We start from the raw sequence: 12183 nt of genomic DNA on the forward strand, positions 1-12183 counted from the left end.
GAGTGAGTGAGTGAGTGAGTGTGTGTGTGTGTGTGTGAGTGTGTGTGCGTGCTTATGTGGTTTATGAGGACACAAATTTGTATAATAACATGGGTATGACAGGTATTACAACGAGAAGGTGAGGTTTATGAGGACATTTTCAGTGTCTCCGTAATTCAAAAGGCTTATAAATCACACAGAATGGAGTGTATTGAAAATCTGAAATAGCACAAAGTCTCCTGTGAGGGGTAGGTTTAGGGGTAGGGTTGGTGTAGGGCAATAGAATATACGGTCTGTACAGTATATAAACCATTACGCCTATGGAGAGTCCCCACAAACCATAAAAACAAACCTGTGAGTGTGTGTGTGTGTAAGCTCAGTAAAGTTCTTTCACAGAGTTTTCATAAAGCCGGCGGGAAAAGGGCTTGTCAGGACCTTCCCAAACGCCACACCCTTTTACAGACAAGAGAGAGACACTGCAGGAATGAGAGTGAGGGGCGGGGCTGGGGGCGGAGTCAGCGGAGAGCAGCTGCACTCATAGTTCAGTGTAAAGATCTACAGTCACACACATCACATCTGGAAGTGTGAAGCTGCTCTCATCCAGCCTTCTGTTACTCCACAGGTAAGATCTGAGACTCCTCACATGTCTCTCCACTCTGTCTTGTGTTAGTTGAGAAGGTTTGTGTGTTGGGTTGAGAGTGTGTGTCAGGCGGTGAGATGATGGCGTTTGGTCAGCGAGACGCTTTGCTGTTGTTCTTCTGTATAAATATGATAAATCCTGAGAAACATGGAGGAATGAGTCTGTCTGAAGGGGGCTGAGAGGGACAGACAGTGAGAGGAGGGACGCTTGCTTCAGGGAGTGGCATTTCTGTGCAATGCTGAGACAAGTTTCAACCCATTGAGCTGAGAAAACACTGGATCTGCTCATTCATACCTGCTGCACACACACACACTCACACACACACTCACACACACACACACACTCACACTCACACTCACACACACAGACACACACTCACACTCACACTCACACACACAGACACACACTCACACTCACACTCACACACACAGACACACACTCACACTCACACTCACACACACAGACACACACTCACACTCACACTCACACACACAGACACACACTCACACTCACACTCACACACACAGACACACACTCACACTCACACTCACACACACAGACACACACTCACACTCACACTCACACACACAGACACACACTCACACTCACACTCACACACACAGACACACACTCACACTCACACTCACACACACAGACACACACTCACACTCACACTCACACACACAGACACACACTCACACTCACACTCACACACACAGACACACACTCACACTCACACTCACACACACAGACACACACTCACACTCACACTCACACACACAGACACACACTCACACTCACACTCACACACACAGACACACACTCACACTCACACTCACACACACAGACACACACTCACACTCACACTCACACACACAGACACACACTCACACTCACACTCACACACACAGACACACACTCACACTCACACTCACACACACAGACACACACTCACACTCACACTCACACACACAGACACACACTCACACTCACACTCACACACACAGACACACACTCACACTCACACTCACACACACAGACACACACTCACACTCACACTCACACACACAGACACACACTCACACTCACACTCACACACACAGACACACACTCACACTCACACTCACACACACAGACACACACTCACACTCACACTCACACACACAGACACACACTCACACTCACACTCACACACACAGACACACACTCACACTCACACTCACACACACAGACACACACTCACACTCACACTCACACACACAGACACACACTCACACTCACACTCACACACACAGACACACACTCACACTCACACTCACACACACAGACACACACTCACACTCACACTCACACACACAGACACACACTCACACTCACACTCACACACACAGACACACACTCACACTCACACTCACACACACAGACACACACTCACACTCACACTCACACACACAGACACACACTCACACTCACACTCACACACACAGACACACACTCACACTCACACTCACACACACAGACACACACTCACACTCACACTCACACACACAGACACACACTCACACTCACACTCACACACACAGACACACACTCACACTCACACTCACACACACAGACACACACTCACACTCACACTCACACACACAGACACACACTCACACTCACACTCACACACACAGACACACACTCACACTCACACTCACACACACAGACACACACTCACACAGACACTCACACACACACACACACTCACACTCACACACACACACAGACACACACACAGACACACACTCACACTCACACTCACACAGACACACACAGCTGTATATGGGAGGATTTTACACTGGTTTTATGTGCTGCTGTTCAAATGTGTTTAAGAAAACCACAGCAAATAGCTGTCAATATCTAGCGGTCACACTTCTGCTTCCCTGGGTCACACCATCATGTCAGATTTATTTCTTTATAAAACACGGATCATGTCAAAGCAGCTTCTCTGTAACAAACAGGATAATAACAGAATCGAAGCAAACGTCAGAAACGAAGGGCATATATGGGAGGATTTTACACTGGTTTTATGTGCTGCTGTTCAAATGTGTTTAAGAAAACCACAGCAAATAGCTGTCAATATCTAGCGTTCACACTTCCATCAAGTTATTTCTTTATAAAACACGGATCATGTCAAAGCAGCTTCTCTGTAACAAACAGGATAATAACAGAATCGAAGCAAACGTCAGAAACGAAGGGCAATCCTAATTCTGCAGTAAAGCAGCTGTAAGCAGACGAGCGTGGTTACTGAGATCAAGTCAGTTCAGCTGATGACAGAATGCTCTTCAGCTCCACTCGGTTCAATCTCGCTTCAGTTCAGTGTCAATTTTGCACAATTCATTAATTATGAACAAATTTGATTTAGCTATAAAGCAGATGTACAGAAGATAATGTCATTATTCAGATCAATCCAGTTTTGTTCTCATCTGATAGAGTCAGTGCAGTCATATGGATTATATCACTGATTATTATTATGTCTGTGTGTTTTTTCTCCCCGTCAGTCATGTTGGTGTTACTCGCTGCCATCTTCCTCCTCCACATCGCCTGCATCTGTCTGCTGCTGGCCACCACCATCCATAACGTGAGTGACACACATCACAGCCTGTGGGCGGGGCCGGGGGCGGGGCTTCACTCACCCGCTCATGAATTATTCATTAACTCCAAATCAAACAGTCTCTTACCTCAACTTCATCCTCTGTAAGACCAGGCAGGGATCCTCTCGCAAACACTTTATCGCAGCAGATTAGGAACATGCGTCCGTGGCAGGAATGGAGATCACGTCCACATTTAACGCAGGGTTTGGAAACTGTGAGAAAATTAACCACAAAATCAAATCTTGAGCAAGTGTTACACAGCAGGACTAAGTATTTATATGACTGACCTTCACACTAAAAGATATTCAAAGCTTCTGGAACTCATTGCTAAAATATTATGGTTTAATGTAGTAATATGTTACATTTATTATAGTTAATATACTATACTATACTATAATAGTTATTAGTAATATGACAGAAAAGTTTGCTATGGAAGAATATGACACCAGAAGTTCATGTAGAGCTGAGACTTTAGCAGAACAAGCTTAGACAGTCCAGTGGATGACGGCTGGTGAAGTGCATGTTTCTCATTCATGCTGACGTGTGTGTGTGTGTGTGTGTGTGTGTGTGTGCAGGCCTGGTGGATGACCGACTCCATATCCACTGATATTTGGGCTCGCTGGACTCTGATTGGAGGAAACTGGAACTACACTGAGATTCCTGCTCACTATCCTAAAGGTCTGAACACACATACAGTAATCAGTTCAGCGTTAATCTGTCACACAAACACATTGAGTGAGTTTTGTGAATCTCACATAAAGCATTTGGTAATAAGTACTATTTCTCAAATTTTGCATGAACAAGTTTTCTTTAATGCTTCTTTCACTCATATCATTTATTACTGTTAGCTTTTGTACCGTCACTTGTGTATTTGTATGCATTTATTTGCAATGTTTCTACAGCAGTTGAAGCATCAGACACTCACGTGTTGGTCTGTCATGTTGTGTTTCAGAGTATCTGCAGGCGGTCCAGGCCAGCTCTGTGCTCGCGTGCATCTTCTGCATCCTCGGCCTGTTCGTGTTCGTCGCTCAGCTCTACACACTACCTAAAGGAAAGCGCTTTCTGTTCACTGGAGCCTTCCAGCTGCTGGCCTGTACGAGTAACACACACTCTCTCACACACACACACACACACACACACACACAGGTTTGTTTTTGTGAAAAGTGGGGACTCTCCATAGGCGTAATGGTTTTTATACTGTACAGACCGTATATTCTATTGCCCTACACCAACCCTACCCCTAAACCTTCCCCTCACAGGAGACTTTCTGCATTTTTTGATTTTCAAAAAAACTCATGAATTATTTATAAGCCTTTTGAGTTACGGGGACACTGAAAATGTCCTCATAAATCACCTTCTCGTTGTAATACCTGTCATACCCATGTTATTATACACATTTGTGTCCTCATAAACCACATAAACATGCACACACACACATGCACGCACACACACACTCACTCACTCACTCACTCACGCTCGTTCGCTCGCAAACACACACACACACACACACACACTCTCACTCACTCACTCAATCACACACACACACACTCACTCACTCACGCACGCACGCACGCACGCACGCTCACTCGCACACACTCAATCACACACTCACACACACACACACACACACTCACTCACTCACGCACGCTCACTCGCACACACACACACACACTCAATCACACACACACTCACTCACGCACGCACTCACACTCACACACACACACACACACACGCACACACACACGCACACCACTCGCACACACTCAATCACACACTCACACACACACACACACTCACTCACTCACGCACGCTCACTCGCACACACACTCAATCACACACACACTCACTCACGCACACACTCACACACACACACACACACACACACACACACACACACACAAAGACTACATACATCCAACATCTCGTCAGATGATCCTCTGATCTCAGGACTGCTCAGGTCGGACTCAAATGTCTCATAGCATCTGTAGATCACATATCTCATCCATTATATAGCTGAATGTGATCTTAATGTCTAAATCTGTCATTGTTGTGTTGTAAATGTAGTGTATTCACAATAGTTTAACTGTAGTTATGGGTGATTATTATTATTGGACTACCTGACTGTTTGTTTCTGTGTTCAAATGTTTATCATGTGTCCTGTACTAACCATCTGACCCACTCAAGGGGGGGGTTTTGCCAATTTTAACCATTCAAATGTTGGTCACTGCAAAATATCACAACATGAAATAATTAGATTATTATGATGTTACTTTTTTTAATTAAATCACTTCTCAATACATAAGACCCAAAATTTAGAGACATTTTCACCAAAGCTGTGCGCTGAGTTGGTAATGATCCTTTGTTTTAGTGTTCAAGTCTGTTCCTAATTTAAGAAATTTTGAAAGACAAAAGATTTTTAAAATAAAAAAATAAGACATATGTTGAACGTTTTGATTTAATTTGAAAGAAAGCAGATTAATGATAATCAATGCAATACTGTGTGTGATGTCTGACACATCTTCTTTGTCCTAGCGATTTTCCCGCTTGGGTGCAGGGTCTGCTGTTCTGCACGCCCGTCTCCATATGGCTCGGTCCAGAGCATCCTCCGGGGCGATGCTGGCGTGCTGCATATCGTCCTTCAAACGGCCGAGCCATCGCTTCTTGGGCCTTCCGCGTGGTCGCTTGCCGTGCGTGCTTAGTCGGAGTGCTGTTCTCGTCACCAATCCTTCGTCACTTCTTACGACGTGGCCATACTGCCGGAGTCGTCCTTCTCGCATCTTCTCCACGATTGGGGCGATGCCCATCCGCTATCTGACGTCTTCGTTTGTCACGTGGTCCCATCGGGTCAGACCAAGACACCATCGCAGCATTCACATTTCCATTGCGTGAAGGCCCTGCTCGTGCTTGGATGTTGCCGGCCAACACTCCGATCCATAGAGAGCTATGGGACGTACCACGGTCTTGTAAATCTTGGCTTTCATTCGAATGGGCATTCGTCGATTGCACAGGACGCCGGCGACTTGCCGCCAATTCATCCAGGTGGCATGGACTCTGGTTTGGGCGTCCGGGCGTCCGGGCAGGTGTCGCCGTCGCTGCTGATGACAGATCCGAGATACTTGAAATTGGTCGTCTTCTTCAGATCTTTGCCGTCAATGCTGATGGCTCCGTTCGTCTGAGGCCCGCATTCCATATACTCGGTCTTCTTGAAGTTTAGCCGCATTCTGTACTTGTCCAGTCGGGTCTTCCGTTGCTGCGTTTGGTCTTGCAGCTGTTGACGGTCTTCGCTTGCTAAGAATACGTCGTCAGCGAAGAGGAGCGACCACGGGTGGGCGGTTTGGATGTCGGCCGTCACCGTGTCCATGCATAGGATGAATAGGAGCGGCGAGAGGGCTGATCCTTGATGGACACCGACGGTGATGGGGAAGGATGGTGATGTTCCGACTGGGGTTCGAACCAAGCTGGTGACGTTGTGGTAAAGCGCTTGGATCCACTGGACGTAGGCCTCGGGCTCGTTGTGGGACCGGAGGGCGTGCCAGATTAGGTCGTGCGGTGTGATGTCTGACACATCTCAGTATGAAACTGGTGTTTAAACAGCTTCCAGACAATAAAATGTGTTTCTGAAGTAAAAATCTATTTCAAAACTACAACATATGTATAAAAAAAGAAGAATCATGATGATTTTAGCATGTTTTATTAACTTTTACATTTTAAACTCAAGACTGAATAAGAATATTACAGTTAAGGTTTAAAGCTTAAATAAATCTAAAGCGATCATCATGTAGAGTCAGACAGTAATGTATTAATAATAATAATGAATAAAGAAAAATGTTTTAATGTTGATGTTTTATGACGAAAGCAACTAAAGAGTCTAGTAGTAATTAACATATTAACAGGAAAATAGCAATAAACCACACAGTTTACTGTTCTGGTACAAAATACACAAAATGAAGTGGAATTTCTTCCTTAACGACAGCATGAAGATTTCAAAGGGCATCACAAGAAAAAATACTGCAATACATTTATACTTTCATGAAGAGCTGGCGTTCAAATTCCAATACAAATGCTGAGTTTGGACATCTGAACTGAAACCATACGTGCTTTAATGCATAAAAACAAACATGGATCAGAGCGGGCTGAACTCCTCGTCTGAACACTGAGAGGCAAAGCTCAGCGGGGACAGAACCAGAGCGACAGGAGGAGACGAGGCCGGCTCGAGGAGAGAGAGCGAGGGCGAGAGAGGGGCGTGGCTGTGTGTGTGAGGGGCGGGGCATGGTGAGAGAGGGGCGTGACTGTACGTGTGAGGGGCGGGGCTGTGTGAGAGGTGGGCGGGGCATGGGGATAGAGGGGCGGGGCGGGGAGGGGGGGGGGGCGGGGGCGCCGCAGCCGGCTCGACGAGAGAGAGCGAGGGCGAGAGAGGGGCGTGGCTGTGTGTGTGAGGGGCGGGGCATGGTGAGAGAGGGGCGTGACTGTATGTGTGAGGGGCGGGGCTGTGTGAGAGGTGGGCGGGGCATGGGGATAGAGGGGCGGGGCGAGGAGGAGGAGGGGGCGGGAGCGCAGCAGAGAAGTACGGAGACAGAGGCGAGAGTGGAGGAGGCTGCGGAGGAAAGGTGAAGTTCCTGCAGGGGTAAAACACGCTCCTGTGCTTGGGTCCCACCATCAGAAACTTCTTGGTGTAGTTGTTGAGCGTGGACACACCAGACGACATGCAGCAGGTGAAGGCAACCCACGCCACGCTACAAACACCAGACACAACGTCAGCAACAGAGCACCAGATCTCGTGTGAAAACTTTCAGAGACTAAAGACTAAAGACTGGAAAAGGTAAAATCTGATCTGAAAACACTCAGCATCACACACTTGCCCACTGCTTAACATCAAGGAATTTTCTACTGGCTTGCTGAGCCAGTGGTTCACATTTTCAAAATAAATAAATAAAATTGTTTTAATGTTTTTACCCATGTAATCTTGAATTCTAATAAACAAGGTTATGACACCAACATATTAGATACCAGTTAAATTCACAATTCTGGATTCCCACTTTGTTACTACATCAAAAATACTACCCTAACTAATATAAAGTTCAAACATTATTAAAGGCAAGTTTACTTAAGTCATAACTGACTGTGTTTTTGAGGATACTCGCAAAGATGGGTCATTTGGCATAATGTTGCATATATTTGTCCGGTCTTGTACAAGAAGATGCTAAAGAGAACTCAATTCAGTATTAGCGAATACCAAATTGATTTATTTTGCGTCTTCTAGTGCTTTAATTATTTAAATGGCTTGAATGTTTAAACTGACAAGGCTTAAACGTGTGCAAACAATAAACATTCGCGACGATGTGGCACTGGCCCGAATCCATCAAATATCCCGCCCCTGTGTCTATCACACACTTCACGATTTTCTGTTAAATCTGACAACTCCGACAATCTGCAGACTTTCAGCAACTAACCTGACAAAAATACACACTCACAAACAAACACACACACACACAGGTTTGTTTTTATGGTTTATGGGAACTCTCCATAGGCGTAATGGTTTTTATACTGTACAGACCGTATATTCTATTGCCCTACACCAACCCTACCCCTAAACCTACCCCTCACAGGAGACTTTCTGCTATTTCAGATTTTCAATACACTCCATTCTGTGTGATTTATAAGCGTTTTGAAAAGTGGGGACATGGGGTAATGTCCTGAAAAGTCACCTTCTCCTTGTAATACCTGTCATACCTTTGTCATTATACACATTTATGTCCTCATTTGTCACAAAAACACACACTCACTCACACACACACACACACACTCACACACTCACACTCTCACTCTGATATGTGTTGTACTCACTAAAAGGCCCAGGAGTAGCCGTAACTGTGAGGCTTAAAATCCTCAGGGCCGAGAGAGATCGTCGCCTGGAAAACCTGCATATACATCATGTGAGCAACCATCCCAACCAACCCTGAGAGAGAGAGAGAGAGAGAGAGCGAGACTGCAGCTGAGGATACACAGACAGGACAAAAGTTACGGTGTGTTTGCGTGTGTGTGTGTGTGTTGTACCTCCCAGAACAGTGCAGACGGCGGCGAAGGCGTTGAGTAACTGACCCCAGCGCTGCTGTAGAGGAAACCAGGACGACAGACACAGCTGCAGCAGCAAGAGCAGAGAACTGACACACAACAGAGTGATGTACAGCAGCTCCATCCCCACGTACAGCCACACGATCCCTGCACACACACACACAGATTCACACACACAAGCACTTCAACAGAGATTCAGAGTCATTGCGTTTCTGTGTGTGTGCCATTGCCTTTTTCTGATGCAGGCGTGAGAGCCATGAAACTGCGACACTTCTCCTCTGAAACAGACAGACAGAAATCAACACCATTCCACATTAAAACAGAAGTTCCACTGGAACAGAAAGGAGAAAAACACAAGAGGATTCCTTCAGAAAATAACCACAAACAAACAAGAGCTGTGTTCAATCTGTTCCAGCTCAGTGACATGAACTCCCACTGACACAATGATCTTGACTCACTTCTAACACACACACACACCGCAGCTGGATGTTAATGTATTTAAAGCAGAGTGTGCTGTTCACCAGAGAAGCGCAGACTTACCCATGATACGCATCTACACTCACCCTTACATACAGGATCAGGTCACCCAAAAGTAATTTTGTCATCATTTTCTCATCCTCAAGTCACTCAAACCCTTTCTTTCTTCTATGGAGACGACGTTTTCATACAGTGCTGTCAAACACAGACAAGCTAGAGACGAGGAGTGACGCAGAGGAGATTTTTGAGGGTGAGTGTGTGTAAGTGGATTGGTTAAGAGTGTGGGGTGTTTGCAGAAAAGGTGTGTCTTTATCTGCTTCTTGAAAGATATGATGGTCTCAGCAGCTCATTCCACCGGAGAGGAACAGAGAGGGTGAAGGGTCTGGAAACAGACCTTGTGCCCATTGTAAGGGAACAAGAAGGTGTTGCTCATTCACAAATCTGAGCCGATGTGAGGAAGCATTCATTGGCAGTAGTGAACTGAGGTAGAGAGGTGCTATTACAGCGGTAGTCCAGTGCTCAAAGCTGGGAGTGAATGTAGTGCAATCAGGAGGGTGATTAGGCTTCACTGACATCGAGAGAAGGGGTTCAGTGCGGGGAGGGATGTAGAGACCACACAGGAGAAGTGTGTAGGAGAGAGAGAGAGAGAGAAACTCTCCAACAGCCAAAACTGAAATACTGTTACTCATGTACATGTTCAGATGTTAAACCATTCTCTTTGTTGTCTTAATGCTTTGGCAATACAAAATGTATTTTTGTCATGCCAATAAAGCTATTTGAATTGAATTGAAATTGAGAGAGAGAGGTTAGTTAACCCGGTTAGTTAACTAACGGTGAAGGAGACAGAGGACGAGTCAGTGGTGAGATGAAGGCAGAGCTACAGACAACTCTACGGCTGTGCGATTAAACGATATCATATCGAGATAGCAAGAACATATCGATGACGATGATAAGCTCTGGACATTTTTGCTGGAAACGGATTCATTGAACAGTCTTATCATCACACAGCAGAAATAAAGGCATGCCAGTCAGTGCATGCGGCTAATAATCTGCATGTTCTGCGTGAACTAATGGAGCGGTTTCGTCTGATACACAAACTCAAACACACATGATGCTCGTCTCAATACATGAGGCCATGACCTTCATCTCCAGAGCTGCTCTGAGAGTCACTGCAGCAGATTTACACCACTTACTCGGAAATAAAAAAACACCCTCAAAAACACACTGAAACGGAAAGACCTTCACCACAACCCATCAAAATAAAAGTCTGGTTTAACTTGAAGAAATTATGACAGAAATGTAATACATCAAAGTATTATTATTATTGATTCATTTAATTTTTTAAAGGAATATCATACAATCAAGGTATTTTTTAATTAATTTATACAGTTCTGTTGTACAACATCTTGCTTGACAATAAAAATAAGTTTTGTTGTAAATTCATTTAATTTGATTACATTATAAAAGAATGGTCAAACTGCTCAAGTTTTATTAACTCATTTCATTAGACAACACTTTTTATGATAAATGTGTATTGAATCATAAAAAAAACTGAATCCAGGAAAAATAAAGTGGAAAAAAAGCATTTAAGGAAAAATAAAATGGATTTCATGAGTGCCTAAATTAAGTTATCTTACTCTGTGGAGCTTAATTGTGAACAAAGTTATGTTTACATTTATTCTCAAGGTTTAACAAACATAGTAACATCCATTTCTTTCCCCATTAATGGTAAATTAATATCGTGATAAATTGAATTGATATCGCATGATATGGAATATTGTGATATTTTTGTCCAGCCCTAAAGTGATCTGAGAGATGCAGTGGAGTCACAAGATGGTTTTCAGTGATAGTTATGTGTGAGGATGATGTCTAGCTTTTCACCTGCTTTGTGAGGTCAGACGAGGCCAAAAGAGTTCGTTAGTCAACACTTCTCCATTGCATATCTCTAATGTCTGACTATATCTCTGTAAGACCAGTACGGGACGCTGATGGGACGCTACAAGTCAACAGATTTAGCCTAAATCACGTCAGTGCAAAAGAAACACATCAAAGTTTAATACTTTTTTTTTTTTTTTTTTTATAAAAGGCACATATATAGTGTGAAGTGCACAAGCCCAGAAAGATCATCCAGCTTTTATGTTATCCATAGTTATGAATGCTTAAGCACACACTTTTGGTTAACATTCACATTTTCAACTGTCAGCTGAAGTGTGTGTGTGTGTGTGTGTGTGTGTGTTCACAGGCCTTACCTGAAGGAAAGAAAGGAGCATCCAGATGAATCTCTCCAGTAGAGGGCGATCACACACACACACTCTCTCTCTCTCTCTCTCACACACACACACACACACTCACTCTCTCTCTCACACACACACACAC

General features: G+C 44.5%; 1 protein-coding gene and 1 pseudogene across 1 annotated transcript; both read right to left on the reverse strand.

Moving 5' to 3' along the window:
- Positions 1–5682: 5682 nt before the first annotated feature.
- Positions 5683–6936, reverse strand: LOC107569881 (uncharacterized; annotated as a pseudogene).
- A 445-nt stretch (positions 6937–7381) lies between these two features.
- LOC107569871 (germ cell-specific gene 1-like protein) lies at positions 7382–9874 on the reverse strand. The gene is made up of 6 exons (XM_016256031.1): positions 9871–9874; positions 9561–9695; positions 9313–9477; positions 9103–9214; positions 7705–7991; positions 7382–7404 (listed from the first exon to the last, which is right to left on the reverse strand). Exons 1-6 carry the CDS (start codon positions 9872–9874, stop codon positions 7382–7384), a joined length of 726 nt encoding a protein of 241 aa, XP_016111517.1.
- Between the last annotated feature and the right edge of the window lie 2309 nt (positions 9875–12183).

This window comes from Sinocyclocheilus grahami, unplaced genomic scaffold (genome assembly GCF_001515645.1).
Source record: "Sinocyclocheilus grahami isolate Dianchi unplaced genomic scaffold, SAMN03320097.WGS_v1.1 scaffold1390.1, whole genome shotgun sequence".
Taxonomy (NCBI): Eukaryota; Metazoa; Chordata; class Actinopteri; order Cypriniformes; family Cyprinidae; genus Sinocyclocheilus; species Sinocyclocheilus grahami.